Here is a 21,914-nt window from a genome sequence, read left to right as displayed (position 1 = left end):
AGACAGCTACTGTAAACTATGACTACTTTAGCATACTTCTGCATTTGGTCCAGACTTAATATTCTGATCTAAGAAAGCTGAAGACATATTTGCTTAGACTTGTGAGTTGCAATCTGTGGTACAGGGACTACAGCTCTGCAAAAGACAACTAAGAAAAGCAACTCAGTTGCTAGTAAGGGCAGATACGCTATAGGTCTACAACTCTGCATTAAAAAACCCCAACAACAGACAGCAACAAACCCACAGAGGTCTGCAAATAAGCAAAGATTAAAACTGATGGTTTAGATGACTCATAATTTAGTATATTTATGGAACCAGATGGCCATGCCAGCAATAGGAAATGCATATTTTAAATGCTGGAATTTCTAGTTAGTATTCATGTTCTGTGCATTTCTTCACATTAGGCAGATTTTCTTCAAAACCAATAAAACAAAAGCATGTTTAAAAAGAAGTATTAAATAAAATTTCACATGAATTATGAAATGCACCGTGATAGTTTCAAAAGGCAGAGAAGTGTCTCTAGTGACGATTAACACAATTTTACATGTATTGTATCGGTTCATCTACATCTCTCTCTCCCCCCCATCTGTATATGTGTGTATATATAAATAAAATTAACTAGATTTTACACAACACTTCAAAGCAAGCTCCTCAAGAACCTATGTCTCCTTTTATACGTAACAAGAAGCTCACAGCGTATTAGACCACTAATAAGAAAGGCATACTTAGGTGTCGCAGGGGATGCAGATCGTCTGGACATGGCAGCAGGAGAATCAGACCTTCTTAGAGGAGATCCCATACCAGATGATGAACCGGGTGTTGAGGGTCGCTTCTCTTTCTTTATCTTCTCAGTCTAGAAACACAGTCCATTTTAGTTGCCATAATTAGGACCAACACATCAAAAATATATTTGATAGTTTTACTAGTAAGATGGCATATAAACATATTTGTGTAACATACATTTAAGATAAAAGTTTTTTAAACACCAGCTCACAACTGAAGTACGTAGTTCTTTATTTTACATAGACATTAACAAAACAAAACCAAAAACCACCAAACCATGTCTTGCATGGACATAGCATACAAGTTGCAGATAAGTAACACCACATCAGAGCCTTTCCAAGAGTTCTTGGGAGGGGCAGTGGCACTGGGTGGATTTTTCAAAATCATCTATATGCTCCTGCAACGCCTCTCAAGATATGGTCAGCAGTGTACCCCGGCATCTCGCTGCAACGCTGCCAATCACATCTAGGATAGACGCTACACAAATCTTTAGCTCCCAGCTTTGGTCCTCTCACTTACGTCTAATTTAGATGGCATGAATCCCCTTACTATTAACAAAACACAGGACCTTATGTGAATTTTACAGCACTGGCTTAAATTTTTTAAAACATGCCTTACATTTTGTAGACTCAGTGAAGGTGAGTGACTTGCCTTTGCTTTTCTGGAAAGTACAGTGGATCAATAATGCATCTTTTAAGCAAAGAGCATTAAAAATGTCCGGAGAAAGAGTTAAGCAATTGTTATAAAACGGAGGCATTGTCAACGCGCTTGGCAAGTTTCTGAAATCTGTGAAGCTTGCGAATTAGCAGCAAGACTGGATAGTCATACTCAGTAGAGAGACCCTATTTGTCATCCCCAATCCCAGACGTTACAGGCAAGTCGAGAAACATACACCAGTGCCAGAAATCTCAGTTTCCAGAAAATAAACGTGTTGCTGTTCCAAATACCAGTGCTCAACATTGATTCCCAGGAGGAGGAAGATAGTAAAATGCTGCTAAACAGGAGCAGGAAAGCAACAGACGCATGCAAGGCTTACTTTCTTACTACTGCTTCTTACAACAGGGGTAGCACTTTATTTTTATGAATGTAAAGGGAAAGATAACAACCAAAAGCCGCATCAGTTTACCCAGGAGTGAAATCAAAACCATTGCAAACCCACCTGAGTAATTTCAGCTGCAGCCGCGCCTTTCATGGCATCGGAAGTGGAGGGCGAAGTTGCCTTCTTTCTGTCGGTGCTTCGGGTGGGGGAAGGCTTGTAGGGAGATTTAAGAGGACTAGCTGGTGCTACACGAGGACAGATATGGAATACTAAAGAGTTATAGTACAATAGCAAGAGCAAAAGGGAGCACAGACAGAGGAAGTAAAGGAAAGGAGAAAACAGCATACTTCTATGTTATAATGTTCAAAAGTAGTTTTCAAGGTTTTTTTAAAAAGTGTTTCAAAAGATGACATTATATAACACATTCAACATGGTCCCATGTTTAATAAAAATGCCTCAACTGAAAGTAACATTTTATAGGATTTTTTTAAAATTAGCTGTAAATATTGCTCTCTTACTCATATACCTTTTGAATCACCTGACTATGACTGTGATTCTTTTCTCTTCTGAAAAGTCCAGCTTCCTTTGCATATGATAAAAAGAGTAATCAAACAATTCTAGTTGGGTGACTTTTGAACAAACACTGCAAAACAGGAAAGGTGACAGAAGAGTAGGGAGTTTGGGATTTGTTTGCTTTTTAAAAAAGCCTAGATACGGCAAAAGCTCCTAAATACCTTAGTTGCTTTTCAAAATAATACTTAATTAAAAAAAACAAACCCAAACCTAAACTAAATGCTGCTGAGGTATTTCAGTTACTGTAACTTGTGGTAGACATCAGTTTGAGTACTACACATGCATTACAGCTTACAGGGCAACCCTTTCTGGGTATTTTTTCTTTATTTGCAATGTGAACAGGATGTTTTTTAAAATGGGATATTTTACTCCTGTTTTTGTTCATATCGCCTTCTAAGGTGAAACTTTCACACACAGAGAACAATCAACAGAGTATGTGCTTTGTTAATAACACAGATACTAATTGCAGCCATGGGATGGTGCATTTCCAATCGTATTCAACTGAAGTCAAGAAGGATATTGACTTAGGAAAAGCAGTAATTATGCTCAAACGTAAAGGAATTCACATTTCCTTTTTTTTTTTTATTGGGGGAAGTCCTATAAATATCTTACAAAACCTTTTTGTATGCTTTTAAGTTTAACTGGACCTGTGTATTCTTTGACTGACTTTCTGGCAAGTTGGCAAAAGTTCACTGAATATTAAGAAAAATGTTCAGAAACCTAAGTGCTGCTTCACCTGTAAAAAAACTTTAATTGTATCTGTCCAGTAACAACTGTTTGCCTGAATATCTTGACTCAGAGTGACATTAATAATGCATTGCCCTAGAGAAAGAGTCTTAAATTGAGACTCCTCATTTCTAAGCTTACAGAAAATGTAGGAGCAGATCAATTTTGACCCAAACTTAATGACGTGAGGCACAGTATGAACTCCTGAAAAGGAAGAACCCTCCTTCCTGTTCAAGAAGTGACTTCTGTGGAGAGAAGTACACCACAAATGGGAGATGTCCCTCAATGCTTTTGCTAGCAATTACTGGCAAAACCGTCCATGGCCTCTCTGAGTACCGATGCTGTTTGCAACCTGCGCTACAGCCCAATTGCCTTGTGAGGAAATGAGTAGAGCATGCTGGTTCAGAGAGCTGTTCCCAGAATCAGCACTCCTGGTTCAGCCGAGGGGAAAAGCAATCTGCAGACCAAACTGTATCCTTGTCAGCCATGCCAGCGTGCTACTTTAAAGATCCTGCGATGAAGAGGGAGATAAAGCTGGGAGTTTACAAACAAAATGAGTGGGGAAGGATGGAAGTCCCTACTTACTTATTCAATATCAGATACAACACAGAAAACAACATCTGTAGGTGGCCCCAGCAATTCGCCTCAAAATGTTAAGCAGAATATACTGATCTGATTTCAAGGTGGCTTTTGTTCAGTCTTAGCAGCAGTTGATCCCTGAGCAGTAAGTAAACTGGGAATTTTCTCATGGGCCGAGTACTGTATGACAGCATTTCTGCTTCCAACAGATGCTGCTTTTAATGTAGAACCAAGGGAAGTAATTTCAGAGCCATTCAATACCAATGTCCCTATGCACTGCAACAAAGAAGTAATGCACAAAGGGAGGTAAGCCTGCTTTGCAATTAATTTTTATATAGCTTTGTATTAAAAGCACAGATGCAGGACCTGAGCCTATTTCAACCATGCCGTATGAAAGCACTGATCAGAAAAATGATCAGTCTTATACTGTCTAGCCAGTTTTATCCTGAAAAAAAGTGTTTCCATTCGAAGGCAGGCCTTTGGGTGCGGGGTTTGGGTTTTTTTTTTTTTGTTGTTGGTTTTGCTTTAATTAAAAGTAAAAAGAGCTGTTAAACTTCTGTCCTTGTTTCAGCAAATACCACAACTAGGTATAGTTTTATAAGCAGGAACTACTCTGGAAGTCAGGCACCTGCCTAAATCTTAGCAGGATTGGAAACATTAGTTTTATAGATGTTTGCAAATAAGGGTTTTATTAGACAGCCATTTACAGATAGCAATAGTAACTATCATCCCTAATTTTTAGTTCTTAAAGATCTAGATTAAAGATTTCTGGAACTGACATCTTCCCATCAGTGTGTCTGGTTTTTTGCTCTGAGTAAGTTAGAGGCAAAAAGTAATTTAACAGCAAAGAACTGGAACCTTAGTAAAAATAATTAAGGCTCAAATGGTGCACTGGGATTTTTATTCTACATACTATTTGGGTGTGCAAGTTGATGAAGTTAATATATCAAATAAAGCCTCTGAGATGTGTCACACACTGGTCTAAAAACCTGTTTGTTAAAGGAATATATTCGGTTTCCCACTGAGTTAGGTTTTAGTGATTTTGTTAGTTCATTTTTTTGATTTTTTTTTAAAGTATGTTCTTTTTAAAGAGACATTTAGAACAAGACAAACAAGATTATGTGTTTTTTGAAGCTTTTAAATACACTGCTATCACAAACAACTTATTTCATCATTGATTTTGTACCATCATGTAAATTGTCATTTGGTTCATAGTACTCCATTTCTTTCAGCAACTACTCAAATGCAACCAAAAACATACCTTAACTGTTTCAAAGTGAGTAATTCACATTTTTTTACCTGGATTACTGCACTGCTCAGAAAGCATTAATGTACTTCTGCTTCTGGCTAAAGATGACTGTGTGGGAGTCAGCAGTCGAGAAACAATAAAGTTTTCCATTGGACTAAGATGCATGCGGTGAGCTGAAGGATGGGAGCAAATAAAATAAAATTTAAAATGCAAAGAAATAAAACAATGTTACGTTAAAATAACTGAAACAAAATGATGAAATGATCAAGTGAAATGAAAAAAATCTTGAAGTGTTTCAGATTTAAAATATTTAAAGAGAATTTTCATTCCCTTTGAAGAAAAGGTTTCTAGTTTCTCCATCATTTTAAATTATTTTCCCACCTGTACAACAAATATTGTAAGGTAAAGACCGCGTTGCGTTTTGTTCTTACACAGAGACAAGTTCCATTCTGCAAAATGGTTGCTTTCATGACTCAGCATAAAAAAGGTTTGCCTTTTTCCCCAGTAGAAAAGGTGAAACATTTGGTATAACAGCGCAGTTACTCACTGGTGTGCCAACCATACTGGGACTACATTTAAAATTTGCAGTCTCATTGCATTATATAAGTCTTATTTATACATTACGCCTGCATTCCTCCCTACTCCATAAATATAAGCATCAACCATGTAAGAATGATATTTATAGATGTTCCTATTACATGCATATATATATAGCTATCTATCATAATAACCTCAAAGCTATTGATGAGTTTTCATTAAGCAATTCAGAAATGAAAGTAAGTTTACCTTCTCTTTTCATTCTAGAAATAAGCCTTCATTGTCACTTATTTCAGTTAAGTTTTTTTGTCAGACGTTGCGGGGGGGAGGAAGAAAGACACACAAAACAAGCAAAAAAGAAAATGCCAAAGAGTTCACAGTGGGGTAAACCCTTCGGTCCTCTCTGTAGTGTTTAGTAAGCACTAATCCCGCAGGATGATCATCTTTTGCTGAGCCTCTGATGGATCAGGGTTTCAAATCAAATTAAAGGGCTCTACAACTCTGGTCACCAGACTGCAGTCTCCCAGGTGGCTCATTGGACATACCTCTGCCCACGGCACATGTCAGGTCTATTGTCGAGCCACGCATTTGGTTTGCTTGTTTTTCGTTATTTGGCTGGAAGATCACAAGCTGTGGAGTTATAGGAAATTGCTGCAGTCGCCACATGTACTTACAACCCCGTTTGCTGGAGTATCAGACATGGAAAAAGAATCAGTAAAAAAAACCCACAGCATTTTTCACTGGCCTACGATCTCCAGCATGGCACCACAGCCTTGGGATGGGCTGCAGAACTATTTCATTGTATTAACTTACAACCCCCAAAAATGTTTGAGTTCTTTTGAATAACAGACATAAGTGAGTTACATAGCTATATGGACAAGAAGTGCTTTAAGCAGATTGAGAGTTGATGCTGGTAGGAGACCAGCATATTCACTTGCCTCTGTCGGGGGAATGTGTTATTGCCGCTGTGGAGGAGGAGAGGCGCTTACTGATTGGCGATTCCATTTGCTTTGGCAGATTCATTGTAGAAGCTGAAAGTTTGTCACATGCTGCAGAGAGACGCATTGAAGATATTTGTATTCACATCACAGCATTGATAAACTCTCAAAATTAACCTCGCATTTGTACTCCTGGCCCTTGCCACTGATCACATCACTGAATAAGGCATGAGGTAAGATCTTTCTGACTGCTGGAGAAGCAGCATTTTATAAGATGCACATGCTTTGGGATGCAACTTCTCTGCTTGTGAAATCAACATTCCAGTTTTACGACAGCCTATCTTTTTTACTGCCACAGGCAAATAGGTATACATCAGGTCTGAAGAAGTGAAGCCATTCTGATACAAGCTATTCAATACCAGCACAAGCAGAAAGTTACCTTAAGAAAATCAACTGCACACATGACAACTCTGGACTCCTCGTCTCCTTTCCCCCTCCCCTCTACTTTCAGTCTGGGAGAGCTGGGGAAGACTTCAGGTGTTATTCTAATAGAAAAATGAAATAACCAACACTTGTGCGTTTGCACGATGAAAACTCACTGTTTTAGTGACTGATCTGGCACCAGCAATTTGCCTTTATATTTTTGTTCTTGAGAATACTTTTTTTAAAAAAAGTAAAAAAAGCTTTCTGGTACTTTCATTTTTCTTCTGAAATACTGGTTGACAAAGTCTGTCTAGGCAGAAGACCTACTTCCTACCTTGGCATTTATTCAACTGAATGACAGAAAAATGGTATTCAAGTATTACTACAGTGTACCAGTATATGATGATCACTGCATAATGCTCAAAAGCTAAAAGCACAGATTTTTGTCCCTTAAATTTGAATTTTATTTCATTTCATTCAAAACCAAAAATATTTTCAGCTAGAGACATATGTGGCCCTAATTCTGCAGCTCCTAAGTTACTGCATTCCCTATTACATCCATTGAAATGTTGCCCAAGTGGGGTCTGCAAGATTTGCTTCCATCTACTACAGTAAACAATACAATCCTCTACATTTGCTATTTTAAAAAAGCAGGCATAATGCTGGTACGCTGCAAAACATTAGTCACACATCCAAATGGCTTTGTACGTAAGCAACAATTAGTACAAAATTTGAGTATTTGCACAGAAATAATAGTTCTGTGAGATTGTGGGCAGAACAACATTGTCTGTGCTTTCTGCAGGAGTAACATCCAAACCTAGCTCCTCCTTTGGAGAGAGAAGGAACCTAGTTCTTAAAAGCACAGGCTATGTTACATTTTCAAAATGCCAAGCGCATTTGCAATCAAAATTAGAAATACTATATGCAATTCATTCTTAATTTTGGAGGCCTCATCTACTTCACAGTCCTTTTATGGGAATAACGATTAAAAATAAAAGATAACTGAAAAACATAAAAGAAAACAAAACATGATTGCCTAAACAAAGTCAGCTACTTGAGTTTGTTTCAAATACCAGTTGGCCAAAATCCAATTCAGGGGGCTGAAAACGTAGCATGGCCGTTCATACCAAATTTGCTTGTTCTTAAAATATTGCAGAAAAAGGCCCTTGAGATGGAAAAAAGAGGACTGTTTTGATTAAACACCATCTCCATAACACATTTTCTCTTACTGTGCAACTGAATTTTTTTTTTTTCAAACTCCATCTGCACCTGTGCATGTCCATTAGAACTGTCACATATATGCGTAATTATATTTACACACACAAACACAGAGCGCCCACAGAATTAACAGAGGTGAAAAACTGAGTGGTGAAAATCTGAGTGGCAGAAATCTACAGTTAGTGAGACAACCATGAAATGCCTCTACTGTGCTGGAATGTGAGGCATGCACTGCTCCACCATGGCAAAATTAAAAGGAAATTAAAAAGACATTTGGTCCACATCGCTAAGGGTAATGCTGTAGAGCACCAGACTGAAATAATAAGAAAACAGTGGTTAGGAAGGACAAGATCAGTGGATGGATTACAGTGATTAGAACAGTTATAAACAAGACACGATGGTACTGTGATTCTCTGAAATACCATTGAAGGAATCAGCAGGAGCTGTAGAGGTCACAGGGTCTGGAGGAAGGGTGTTGGCAGCTAAACCTAGAACAGGGGGTGGGGTATTTTCTGATTCACCTACACAGCAGAGAAATCAGAGCAAAAAGAGGTGAAAGAAATTACTGAATAAGTTGGGGGAGGTGGAATTAAGCATAAACTGCATCACAATGACAAACTGTTTTTTTCCTCAAAGTATTAAAGACTTCATTTATTACCATATATTTAATTTTCTGGCTTTTCTGATGGCATACTGTGAAAACTATGATGTGAAACAGAGTTTGCCTTTTTAGAGTTAAGTATATTTACACACTTTTTAAAAGGGAGTAACTGTCATATTTCATCATCACCCAAACATGGATATTTTTCCCCATAACAACAGTTTATTCAAACCTGACAAATTTAAATAAATTGTATGATTTAAAACAGAAAACATGCTTCTTTTTGAAATATAAAAGCAGTACATGACTGATTATGTAATAAAAATAATTTGTTCTGAAGCCAAATCAAAAAGAGCAGCAACAAAAAGTATGTGGGGGGGGGGAAACCGAACTATTTTAAACTGCACATGCTGCATAGTCATCTAGAAATTCCCGTCAGGTTTTAGAAGTACCAAACAAAAGCACATCATCTTTTGCAAGGCTTAGACAGCACTCAGTCCTTTGGTGAATATTAAATTTGCTAACTGTGTGTGCGTGGGAAGACAATGTGAGGGAAGAGAATAAGGGAGAGAGAGCATAAATTTTAATTTTAGCATTTAGCATCCTCCAAACAGATTCTGGTTACTCTATTAAAATGATCTGTGTTCCTAAAGTTAGGAGTGACCTTTCTCCTCAGAAGGTATTAGAGGGAGGAAGCCTGGCAAGCAATTACAAAGCATTTATTCACACCCCAGGGCAGTAGCCCCTACAGTACCACCCTAACTATAAAATGCATTATCCTTACCATCTCCACAACCTCATGCATTTTGCACTTCAAGATCTGCAATGCAGGCAGCCTGTTTCACTTACCATCTCTCCCTCCTGAGCCTGCAGCCAGTGCTCCTCCCCACGACCATCGCTTCTGCTTCTGTTCCAGCTGCTGGCTTCGTTCAAGAGACCGACGCATCATGGCTTCTAAACGTTCCTGGTTATGATGGTACAAAAACAGAAACCAAATCTGAATCAGTTCTTCGGGGGCTTTATTTTCCTCTTCTGAAACCATGCTGAAAATACACAGTTACCCTGTTGCTCCACGCAAGATGATTACAGGACCTTGTTTGCAGTAAAAGAAAAAGGACTGAATAAAGAAGGTATCAGCACGCTACCTACCTCCAGATATGTGTATCCTTTGTCTGCAAGCCACTGAGGTCACTACAGAGGCCTAAGTAAATAACACAGGTTGCATCACTGCCTAGCATCTGCTCCTGCTGGTGAGGCTGCTGCTGTGCTCTGGACTTAATTTGTATAAGAATAATGCTCGACAAGCATTAACTCCTTCTTGTCTATGCAGACCTCAGGATTTCTTTCCATCCCTTTCTAAGCACAGCTAAATTGCTGCAATGCCAGTGGCTCCTCCTAGCCACGTAGATAAATGATCGCTTCAAACCCAAAGTAGGTTACTTTGCAGGATGCCCAATTTATTTATTTATTTTTACAAAAACTCCCTCCTTTCTCCCACTATGTTCTTTATGGCCTAGGCATTTAAAAGCTTCTGATTTCCCCTCTGTGTATTTTTTTCTACTGCATACCCAGATTGTGCTGTTCTGAGATTTTTTTCTTTTCCCACTCCACCCCCATATTCTTCTCCATGGCTTGATGAGTTAGGTTTTTCAGATGGGGAAGAACAAGATTTCTTTCCTTCCCCAAATCCTGCTCTACCTTTCACTTACAACTATGTATGGTCGCCTTATTCCCTCCGCACCACCTCCTAACTCTCACTCAAAGACCTCCACTCAGTTTTGTTCCCACCTCCTCCCTATGCTAGTTTCTCAGTGGTCTATTGTTGTGGCAGTGATCTCTGCACCTTTTCTTTTCCTCCTTTCAAGCAGATAAAATCTGGTTCTTCCCCACCCACCCTTTCATCACCTACCACTCTCTTCCCCTCCTCCTCCCAGTACCTCATTCGCATCTGGCAACCTCTTTACCTTCACATTTCAGCAGCCCAACCCATACTGTGAAAGATGAGTCTACTCTTGCCTCCAACTCCCAATGGTTTTTAGCCCTTTGATCCTATTAGTATTTTTGGTCCTGTTACTTGCCATCTTTGCTATGTCCTTCTGGTCTAGTATAAAACTCTTACTCTATCCGCTTCAAACTCTTGATCCTGTAGGTTTCTGTGATTGTATCATATTCCCTTCGATTTCTATCAATCCCCTGCTCTGTCTCCCATATATTTTGGTAGCTCAGATCAACGATGCAGAAAACCTCTCCCGCATCTCTTGGCCAGATTACTTTCTCTCACTGATTCATTACTTTGGACTAGGTTTCCTATTCCCCCTCCCCGAGATATTGTACCACAAAATTTCAGTCCTTGTTCAGGCAAGTCTCCTTCAGCCTCTGCACTGGCGTTGAGCCTTTTGTCTCCGATAGAGCTCCTTCAGCAGATCAGACCCGACATCAGGCACCTCCAGTAACTACCATGCCTGGAACTTTTATGCCTGTACCTGTAAACTTTGTGTTACCTTTCTGGGGCTCTGTCCATAGTCACTGGCTTTCTACAATGCCAGATGCCCTCTCATCATCTGGTTATCTGCAATATACTTGTGTCTCTTCAACATCTTCAAAGAATCTCTTCTACTACTATGACTTCCAGTAATTTGTTTCTGACCTCATTTTTTCCACCTCATCCAACCCTGCTACCAATTATCCATCAATTTCAGCAGCAAGTCATGACCTTGTCTTTAAGCTATCTTCTCTTAGTTTTGCTACAAATCACTTGTACCACAAAGAATTCCATTATAACACCCTCTATACAAAGAGTAAAAAAAGGCAATTTTTGCATACCCTTTCTATTATTCTCAGCTCTCCTGTTCCTGTTACCTTTCAGCCAGGTGACCCACCCTGCTGTTACAGTTTCTGCTGCCTTCTCCAGGAAGGCGATCTTTCTGCCGCGTGTTTTGAGACATCCCTTCAGTTTTGTCTCCCTTTTATGTCTTTAGCTCACAGTCTATCAGGTAACACCATTTAAAGACCACTGAAAGCAGGCAGCCGCTTCCCCCATCCTCCCTCCCCCTTTTTCCCCCCTTCTCCCTAGTCAGTGCCATCAGTGTCCAGGCAGGCACGCAAATGTGCACTCTGCCTCTTTCCTCCTCCTTTTTCTCCCTACAGAGCAAACACACGAAGCAATATAAAGCTTAAGCACAGCCTCTACTGCAACAGCACAGAAAACCCCCACAGTTTTGAATACCCTACCACTTCTTGTCCATAGTTCAGATGTGAAAAGAAAGCAATCTTCCCGTCTCTGGAATCCAAAGTCACTCCCCTCTGATTTAGTTTGCTACTATCTGTCTTTCTTCTCTTACTACATGATGATGCAATTTTCATGTTTAAAAGCTGTGCGTGCCAGCTTTGCATTTCAAGCTCACGCTTTTTGCCTTTAACTTCTCACCTCCCAGCGTTAATTTAATTGTTTGAGTCCCTTTTCCGTACCTACTCTTTCCAAACCTCACCTGCTATTTCATCACCAGTTCTTCTCTGGGTTTTTTTTTGTTACTTTCTTCTACTACGCCTCTGGCCCCAATATACCTTTCTACCCACATTCTTAACAAAGGAAAATGACACTCCCATTTCTTTCTCATTAAAGCACTTACACAGAATCTTTCTTTCTTTCCATATCTAATGAATATTGTTATACATTAATCAAAAAAGAAAAGATTAAAGCAGTCAAGTTTCAATTATCCAGGTGATTTATGTTTAGGTTTTGGGTTTTTTTAAACACTGATTGGAGCAAGGACCATTGATATTCTGTAGTTTGCAAACCACAGAATACACGTACACCATCTACTATGAAAGTGCTGTTGTAAGAGTAAAATGCATGATGAAATAGATTAAAGAAATTAAATTATTTTTCAGACATATTTGAAAACCCATGCTACCTACAATCTGAGGTTGAAATCTTCAACTACGTGATGTGGAAAGGATGTGTCTTTCATTTTCATTTGCAAATAGCTTTTTATTAAAGCACTACAGAACATAATTATTAAAGCTCATGAAACTCTGCAGATATAGCTTAGATAAAGAACAATATGAAGGCCATTTTCACAAAGAAAAGATAGTTATTTAGAAAACATTTTAAGTTAGCACAAAACTAAACAGCCAAAGAAAACAATAAGACACAGGGAAGCACAGCATAAACAACTCATACATTAATAATTGTCTGTGATGAAAACTGAACAAGATAGAGCATTCCTTCGTCAGCAAATAACGTGCAAAACCATTCCTTTTGGATGAAGTACTTTCTTACAAATATACCAAACTATGCATGTGATTCTCATTTGGGAACTCTAACAGCTATAGACAGATGAAATAATCTCTGCACTAAAGACATAGCAAGCTTCCACAAAAAAACTACAACATACAAGCTTTGCATGTAGGTTAAATTAAGAATGAGTAAAACCATAAAAAGAGAGCCATCTACTGCTAATATCTGAGATATACACGTTACTTTCCAAAAACCCTGTTATTCATCCAGGTTTTACTCAGACTAAGCAACAGAACAAACATTCGCAGAACAAAACAAACAAAAAACCAAACAAACCCCAAACAAACAAAAAAACCCAAACCAAATCCGAAAACACACAAATCCAAACAAACCCAAAGACCACTAGTGAGAATTCAGGCAATTTGACTGAAGCACTTTCCTTTTCTCCATCTTAAACATGACAGAGATGTGAAAACAAGGAAAACAGTAATTTTACAAGTATTATGACTTCAGATGATTTGTATAAACAGTTCTAAAACAATCTGCCTTATACCTACAATACAAACATCTAAAGGAGCCCAAAAAACCTCCTTCTCTTCATTTTATATATTCATCAGCACTGTATATAAGTAGCTCACTGTTACCTGATATTACCAGCTGGCTTCATCTATTGTGGCTGTGTGGAAGAGCCACTCAAAAGAGCTCTGTTATTTTTTATTTAAAGAACACACTAAAAAGCAGTGCAGTATTTTTAAATTTAACTACCCTTCTGAATAGAATGAATTTCTACCGTCAACCAATTGCAATTACAGTGGGTAGAAAGGCAAAATTCATTAAGGGTGCGTGCATCAAAGAACGACACGGGACAAACGAAGGTTCTGCATTAAGGTACTTGGGGAGCTACAACAGCAAGTAATGGCAAGGGGGGAGCAGAGGACGGTCGGTGTTGTAATGAGGACTAAACCCTTCTCATGTCCACTGCATGGCAAACAGAGACTGCTTGCATAGCAATCAACCAATTTGCAGCAAAATTTCTGTATTATTTGTGCAACTGAATTCCACTCAGTATATGAATTGCCAAAAGATTTTTGGAAAGCAGTTATTCATTCCATATATTATAATTTAAAAAGTAATTAACTTTGAATTATAATATAGTAAGTAATTAAAGCTAACACACCTTCAGAGTTTTTCACTCCCTTGTGTTTAAGTGCATACTTTTTACTAATGTAACAGATAGTACACGTGCACCAAAACAATCTCTCCAATGCTGCAGGATATTCTTTTCCATTTAGCAGTTGTTACACCAATCTCTCAAGTCTGAGTGCTGGATTAGATTTGATGCTGTCTACCAGAAGTGGTTCCTTTAAATATTAGTATTTTAGTAGAATCAGTACTAATTTTACCAATTCCCTTTTCAACAAAATCTGATGGTTTTATTAAAAATGGATCTTTGACTAGATGGATGTCATTGCTTTTATTCACACTAGCATCCTTGACATGGAAAGGACTAACTTTGCTTTTATCCAGCCCCAAAGCCACTGGCTACTTATTGTTAAAAGCAACTAACAGCTTGTGTTCAACAACATGATTCTTTCCTCAAGGCTCAGAGACTGCTTTTACTAAAGGAAGTGGGCAGGTTTAAAAGTAATACAGAGGAGAGGGCAGAGCTACTGAAGACCTGTGCAGGTAAGAAAGATGCAGTCAATGTAGACAGGACAATTTTCAGACAAATTGATTCAGTTCCTGTCTGAGGAACTCGACACACTTCCATTGTGCTCCCCAACAAGCTCCAGCTGCCCCAGAGGAGAACTTTACCAGAACGCCTCCATTCTTATCAGCACAGACTTTAAAACCACCATCTCTTATCTGGCACTGTAGAAGGGAAAAAGTAAGCAAAATAAATCAAACTTTAGCCACCTCCTCCTTTGAGAAGTCATTTGCATGCAAAACAGCCAAACAGAGGATGCTCTGATGTAGGAAGCCAACAAGTCCCCACAGTTTGTTAAGAGCCATTCATCTTTCTCAAACTCTTACAGATGCAACAACAATATTTTACAGAGAGATTTATATAACCTGTTCCAATCAGAAACATACACTGTCTTCTGCTGTGTTAAAAAGCAAGGAAAAAAGACTTAAGGAAGATATAAAGGACAACTAATAAGGCAGAAAGCAGAGAAGAAAATCTCTCTATTTGGCACTTCAGGCACCTGATGAGCAGGTAAAATGGGTGCTCCAGCCCCCACCTAGTGTAAACCAGTGTTAAAAGGAGAAACACTGAGGACACGCTGCAGTACACTGGCTCACTGGCCAGGGCACCCCCCACCACCACAGGTGTGGGAAACATGGGTTCAAAGCTCTTCCAGTAAAGAAGGCCTCAAATATCTAGAATGACTCATAAGTAGTGAGTAACTTGCAGTGCCCGGGGGCTGCAACTTCATCACCATCCTTACTCTGACCTCCACTGCTACTATGCATACGGGGTCCAAGGGGCTCATCACAAGAGCTCGGGGGGGTGGCATTTGGCAGATCCTTTAGCAGAATTCAAGTGGAATTCACAAAATGAAGGAATGACAAGTATTCATGAAGGGAAGCCAGGAGGTGGTAGCATCTCCTTTTTCCTCATCCTCCCGTTCTACAGATTATTCCCCTGCTTAACCTTCCCTTCATCAGAGGCTCCTGGATTTTTCCTCCCACCAGGTCTAATCCATCCCCAAAAAAGCAAGCATCCTCTCCTGTCCTCCTGCCCACGTAGCCTTCTCTCAGGTTCCTGAAGCTGGGGAAAGGGGGAGGTAGGGAGTAAAGGAAAGGGAAGGAAAGGGAAAGGAGCCAGGCCTGAGCCTGCCTTGGCTCCTAAAAGGTTTCGCAAAGTTTAAGCTTGAAGGACCAGCCCAGTGAGCAGAGCTAGGAATGGTATTCGTATTATGACCAAACACTTGGAGGCAGCCTTTCTCTCGCCATTAGAGAAGTCTCCCACCACATGTACAGCGTGTTGGGGAGGTATAAAGGTTTGCTGATGCTTGGGAGAAACATCGCTGTGTGCTCAGCCTCTTGTGTCCATCTCTGGGCAAGTAGAGGAGGCCACTACAGGAGATGGGGTCACACTGGTCCCCCTTTGGGTCTGAGCTGGCACAGCCTCTCACATCCAACAACCCTGCTCTCACTTCTCCAGCACAGGCAAACCATGCAGGCATTTGCTCATTCTTCCTACATTTCTTCCCCTTCCTGCCCGCCTCTGGTGCAAATTTTGAGGGCAAGGTTTTGGAAGTTTTTGTACTCGCCACTTTCCCTTACAACCGCCATAAAGGGGATCAATTTTGCTTACCTGCAAAAGGTTATTACAGCAGGAAATACTGGGGAAGGAGCGCATCAGGTCAATGACATTACCACAGAAGGAGAGAGAGCTCCTACACTTTGTTTCTGGTTTTTGCCATTTTTCTTAACAAAATTTGAAACAAACCACATGACAGAATATTTTAAAATTAATTCTCAGCTTTTATGTAAAAGCCACAATCAGTATATTATAGTTGAAAGAGGAATGGCAGGATATAATTGTCTTTTCAGGTTAAAGTGAAAAATCAAGCAACAGCAACAAAAAAAAAGGTCAATGGACAGCAGTATGTTATTCTGATCCCATGCAGAAGTGTTTTACCCCTTTTGCAAAGACATTTTGATCAAAAGTTTAGGGCAGAAAAAAAAGGAAGGTTAATAACTGTGGATGTCTAGAGCCTTTATATCTAGGAACTGGGGAAATATCTTCTGAGTTTTTGGGTGGTTGTTTTTTTTTTTTTTTTAATAAAACCGCTATCCCCTTTTCCAAAAATCATTAATTCTTTATCAGTTGCAGTGTTTTCTACAGAATGCCATACGGAGAGACAGACACATACACACACTGCATTCAGAGATCTGCATCAGAAATTGGACTCACTAGAGCAAAAAAGAACCTTAAACGATCTCAGCAGGGAGAGCAGAAGAGAGGAAGGGTATGAAGATGCTTCAGAAGATATATGATTAATTCTGTTCTGTGCTAGAATTTTAAACCAGCCTAGATTCCTCACTGCTTTAAATAATAATTTCTGATTTTATATCACTGAGGAAAACACCAACATATTTTCATAAACATTATTTCATTTTCATGGGCAGTAAACAGAACAGTAAGAAAAATCTTTCCTTTTTATGGAAACACTCATCTTTAAAAACTACCTTCTGGGAAGCTTGTACTTTATCATTAGACAGTCAGAGTCCCAGATATGTTACCATAAGTAGATGACTACTCTGTGAGATCAGACAAAAAAAAGAAATGAAAAAAAAAAAAAGAGAGAGAGACAAAAAGAAAGGCTGTGGAAGGTGTTTTTGCTGTACAAGTAGTAGAGTACTTATAGCTGTGGTTTCTGGTTTTTGCCATTTTTCTTACCAAAATTTGAAACAAACCACATGACAAAATATTTTTAAGTTAATTCTCAGCTATTATGCAGAAGCCACAATCAGTATATTAGAGTTCAAAGTGGATTTCAAAGTCACAAATTCAAAGATTTGTGTTTGCAGTTCCTGAAGGAATACCCACATGTGTCTGGGGGAAGAAAAAAAACAAACCACCACCCCAAAACCCCATGAAACAAAACAAAAAGAGAAGATCAACGTTTAATGCATGTCAATATTCAGCTATGTTTAATGGTACCATACAGAGTTGCTCTGCTGTACATCTCCCAAAGGACCTTACCTCTTCTTCTTTAAGCTTTTGTCTCCGTTTTTCTTCAACAGCTGCTCTCTTCTGTTCCTCTCTCTGCCTCTGTTCCTCCAGTCTTTTCCATCGCTCCTCAATTTGCTTTTCATATTGAAGTTTTGCTCTTCTCTCCTTCTCCAGTATCTGCTGCTCCCTAGCAGCTTAGGCAGAGAAAAGGGTGCATTTCACTTCATAAAAATTTTCTTCTTTAAAATTATTCGATAACATGACACAATAGTGTAAAACAACAAATACAATACACAGGGTTTAAGTCCACTAAGATCAAAAATATAGTACACAGAAGTGCTGGAATGATTAGCAAATCTAAGTGATTTGCTCAATAAATAAATAGGAAATCCCTTTGGACACAGAATAAGAGTTTGTGCCCCTCAACTATTCTGTATGCTGTTTTTACAAAGGTAACAACTCTTTTTTGTTTATGTCTCAAATCCCTCTGTAGCTTAAAGCCGAATTCTTTTTTCAGACATAACAAGTGTTCCCAGTAGGTTTTAAAGTGAATCAGTTATCCATGTTGAAGCAAAAGTCCTTGGAATTTCTTTAAAACTGTGCTTCTCATTAATGGGGTTGCCTTCAAAATAAATACATGAAAACAACATACCCAAAATTTTCTGTGAAGCTTTGAAAATACATAATTCTGTTCACAATTTGGTGCTACATCGTTATCCACTTCTGCCTCTTTTTATGAAAAAAAAAAAAAAATTACTTCATTATTGGGGGTTCTGCCCAGTTGTTTATTCCAACTGGAGTCATAATCTTTTTCTTGAGACATTAGCTTGTTATTACAGAAATTCAAACTGCAGCGTTACATCCAGGGCTGTTGCTTCAGGTTTACATAGGAGAACAAGTAGCAGAAGTTAACATGACAAATAATGAAGAAAAATCCACTTCTCATGCAAGTGTATTCCATAAAAAGGCAAGGAAAGACGAGTTCAGTAACCATGCTTACACACACGCAAGCCTGTGATATCACATACCAACACACATACAGCCGATATCAAAGAAGGAATATTCTCACAGTTGCCAGGCTAAAAACTTGAAAGTTAGGGAAAGCCAGAATTAACACTGTTTATACAAGAGCTAGTCCTTCATCCTGCTCACCTATGCAACTTTAGTCTGCCTTTTCAGTTCCTGTTTCCTTGTACAGCAAATTTTTGCCCTTCTAACTCTCTCTCAGTATCTTCCTATCATTCCTAGGCTCTTGCCCAACCATCTCAATTCCCTCTTCTCAGATCAGCCTTTTTCCCTCAGCTCCTGCCCCCAGGCTCTTTAACCACAGGGGTGACCTTCAGTCCCTCTTAGCCCCAGTCCACCCTCAAAGCCCTCGGTTTAAAGCTGGAGCCCCTCCAACACCAGATCTTTTTCCAGCAGGTACCTTTCTTTCCCTTGAATACTAGATCCTCCTAAAATACTTTGTCCTCACATCCCACCTGCTTTACAACAACAACTTCTACTTTATTTTCATTAGAAGTACAGTTGATATTATCTTCCCCTTTTGCCTTATGAGAATTCACTATTCCTCCCCACTCAGGACGGGGCAGTATGAGAGGGATGTCAGTGCTGCAGGTGAGTCTGGACTTGTACTTATGAAGAATCAGACTTGTCAACAGATAAAGAGTTACCTCAGAGACAGTGGAAGACAAGTGACCAGTCACTAATTTTAACGACTGCTAGCCACGTCAGGTAGAGCAGGTGAAAACAGCATGCTGGAGTTGATAAAAACCAAAAATAAAATGAGATGTCCAGAGATTGTGCTAAGATTACCTTCTGAGTAAGTAGGCGAAACCCGGGACTGATTCTGGACAGAGAAGCAAACCATTCTGTCATTGTGGACATACAATTCTTGTTCCTTAATTTAGGGATACTAAACCACTGATTAATGAGTTTTGGCTTCAGTGAAAAGGTTATTTGCTATTGCTGCAAAGTACCTGCTGGCTGCATAAAGATCTGTCCTTCTGAGGAACTTGCTGCTTTTTTCTGAACTTCTGAAAGAAATTTGCCACAGAGAAATTGTGACCAAAAGCCAGAGCTGTCCATTCTAGAAATGGTCTTAACCCTAAAAAAGTATGTTTCCAGAAGGCATGTATCATGTCTGAAGACAAGAACCGCAGCCAACAGTTTACAAATCCCCTGGGACAATCACTCCCAGATTCTCCAGCTTTCAGCTTCCCTCTCATCTCCCCTTCTGCTTTTTAATCCAAGTCCTTTCCAATCTACTCATCGTGTCACTTTCTCAGGATCCAGCAAAGAAAGGATAATCAAGAGGACAGAAGAGATAGTCTGGACTGAGTATAGTGGAAGAGATCTAAGCTACAACTCAGGCTGATGCATACAGAGATAATCTCTTGGGAGATGAAGAACTAAACACCATCAGATTTTCACAGAAACTACCAAAAGGAATCCTGCTCACCAAGCCCACAGTACTAAAAGTTGTCAAGTCACTGGTCTCAAGCCTCAGGTTTTGTGAAGAAATAGTCAACAGTTTGTTTGTTTCTTTATTGCAAGGAAACCAATATTTTCCTATGATTCTTTTCACAGGTGTCCATACTGTTTTAGTTGACATTTCCTCAAAATATACACTGAAATTTTACAAAATCGTAAGACACTGACACTTCCTTCTGATAGGAATTGTCAGGTAACCTTAAGAAACAGTGCTACTGGCCTTTCTTGTTATTACAATGAGGAAAAGTGGAGGTAACACATATATACATATATGTATATATATAAAGTCCAAAACAATGTGGAACAGTTAATTCCATTCATATATACATATATAAAAATTAACTGTGTATGCACAGACCCCTTTTATTTATATATATATAAAATTTTGCAATTTCCTCAACATTTCCCTGAAGGTACTAGTAGATTAAAGACAACGGACTATTTTAAAAATTCTGAAATCAAAGCTTATTTTATTCAGACAATAAATTAATAGTTTTTCTTATTCTTTTGAAAGATGAACCATTTTAAAACTTAAGGAAAACTATCTGCTTTATGCCATACTTAACAACTCCACGATACTTTTTAATATAGCAAAAACATAATAGATCAAAATTGAGGCTGTTTCACTAAATCACCCTACATATTATCCTGAGTATTATTCAAGGCTTATTTGGTATTTTTACAAATCAGAATCTAATAGTCAATATCTTGCACAGAAACCTATATTCAAAAGTACATAAATCAAAGAAGGAAGTCAACTTGTAACTATAGAATATTAAATACTCAAATAGAAATCAAAGATGACAGATTATTTTTTATAATTTAAAAGTAGTAATATAAGCAATAAAGACTAGGAACAGACTGAACCACAACGTTTAAAATTCAGAATAGAAAAAATATCACGTTAGTAACTTACACCTATTAATCCATATACGGAAATAATGCATACACCTCCTGCCATCTTACCAAGGTATTTCTCCCTTTCTTCTCTTCTCTCCTTTGCCAGTCTTTGTCTTTCATCGGTTTTTAGAAATCCATCAATGGCTGTAGTCAGAGACAGGAAAAAAAGAGTATTAAAAAAGTGTTAGTAGAACTAAAGAAGCATCCAAAAAAAAAAAAAAAAAGAAAAAAGAAATCCACCAAAAAGAAATCGTATTTACTGCATTTAACAACGCCAACAACAAAAATGATTTTGCACTTGTATGCGGGCAGGTTAACAAGTGGGATTTGGATACATCTTGAGCAGTGTCTCCTACCTACTGCCGAACTCCAAGCACAGCTCCTCAGTGTAAATGCCTGACTCCGCTTCTCAGTGCAAACAAGCATGCTGTTAGCGCTTTTTTAAAAATTTAAACCTTTCTTGGGGAAAACCATAAGGATGCAATTAAGATGTATTCATCTTTGTTAATAACCTCATTTTAAAGTTTTTGGCTAAAAAAAGAAGGTAGTTCAGGAAAGCAGTAAAAGCTGTATGCAGCTCTCTTACAGTCTAATGATATGTGGAGTCCCAGCCTTAGTATTTATGGCTTAACACAGCCCCACAGCTTCCTTGTCCACAGGAAACCACTAGCACCAGCTCATTTCAACAACCAGCAATTAGTGCTGGATGAGACTACAGAGGCAGCAGCCCTCCTGCCCTCTTTTCCAGGTATGAAACACTTTGTTTCCTTCTCGAGTCAGTATCTCAAAGCAGGTTACTTGTTTGGGAGGAGGTTGCCTGAGGGTGTTTCGTACCTGGATGCAGACACCCCAGTTCTTTGTACAGCATGAGCCACTGAAAAGCACAATTTAAGAAGGCAGGCAGGCAGAGCGTGACACACAAGGTGCC

General features: G+C 38.9%; 1 protein-coding gene across 7 annotated transcripts in view; it reads right to left on the bottom strand.

Moving 5' to 3' along the window:
• MAP7D2 (MAP7 domain containing 2) overlaps nucleotides 1-21,914 on the bottom strand; it is an 87,782-nt gene that overhangs the window by 17,369 nt on the left and 48,499 nt on the right. Inside the window, exons 2-9 of one of the 7 annotated variants that reach the window (XM_064474497.1) lie at nucleotides 21,053-21,130; nucleotides 17,624-17,787; nucleotides 9,516-9,630; nucleotides 8,488-8,586; nucleotides 6,425-6,535; nucleotides 5,000-5,122; nucleotides 1,943-2,091; nucleotides 726-853 (exon numbers count right to left, since the gene is read on the bottom strand). In XM_064474497.1, the coding sequence (XP_064330567.1) occupies nucleotides 726-853; nucleotides 1,943-2,091; nucleotides 5,000-5,122; nucleotides 6,425-6,535; nucleotides 8,488-8,586; nucleotides 9,516-9,630; nucleotides 17,624-17,787; nucleotides 21,053-21,130 (967 nt within the window). Of the gene's footprint in view, nucleotides 1-725; nucleotides 854-1,942; nucleotides 2,092-4,999; nucleotides 5,123-6,424; nucleotides 6,536-8,487; nucleotides 8,587-9,515; nucleotides 9,631-9,815; nucleotides 10,021-11,897; nucleotides 12,045-17,623; nucleotides 17,788-21,052; nucleotides 21,131-21,914 lie in introns of those variants that run through there. The other 6 variants (XM_064474465.1, XM_064474491.1, XM_064474474.1 and 3 more) reach the window with 6 other exon arrangements.

The sequence above is a fragment of the Phalacrocorax carbo genome, chromosome 1 (assembly GCF_963921805.1).
Source record: "Phalacrocorax carbo chromosome 1, bPhaCar2.1, whole genome shotgun sequence".
Taxonomy (NCBI): Eukaryota; Metazoa; Chordata; class Aves; order Suliformes; family Phalacrocoracidae; genus Phalacrocorax; species Phalacrocorax carbo.
Note: the sequence above shows the minus strand (reverse complement) of the source record. Positions and strands in the feature narration are given on the sequence as shown.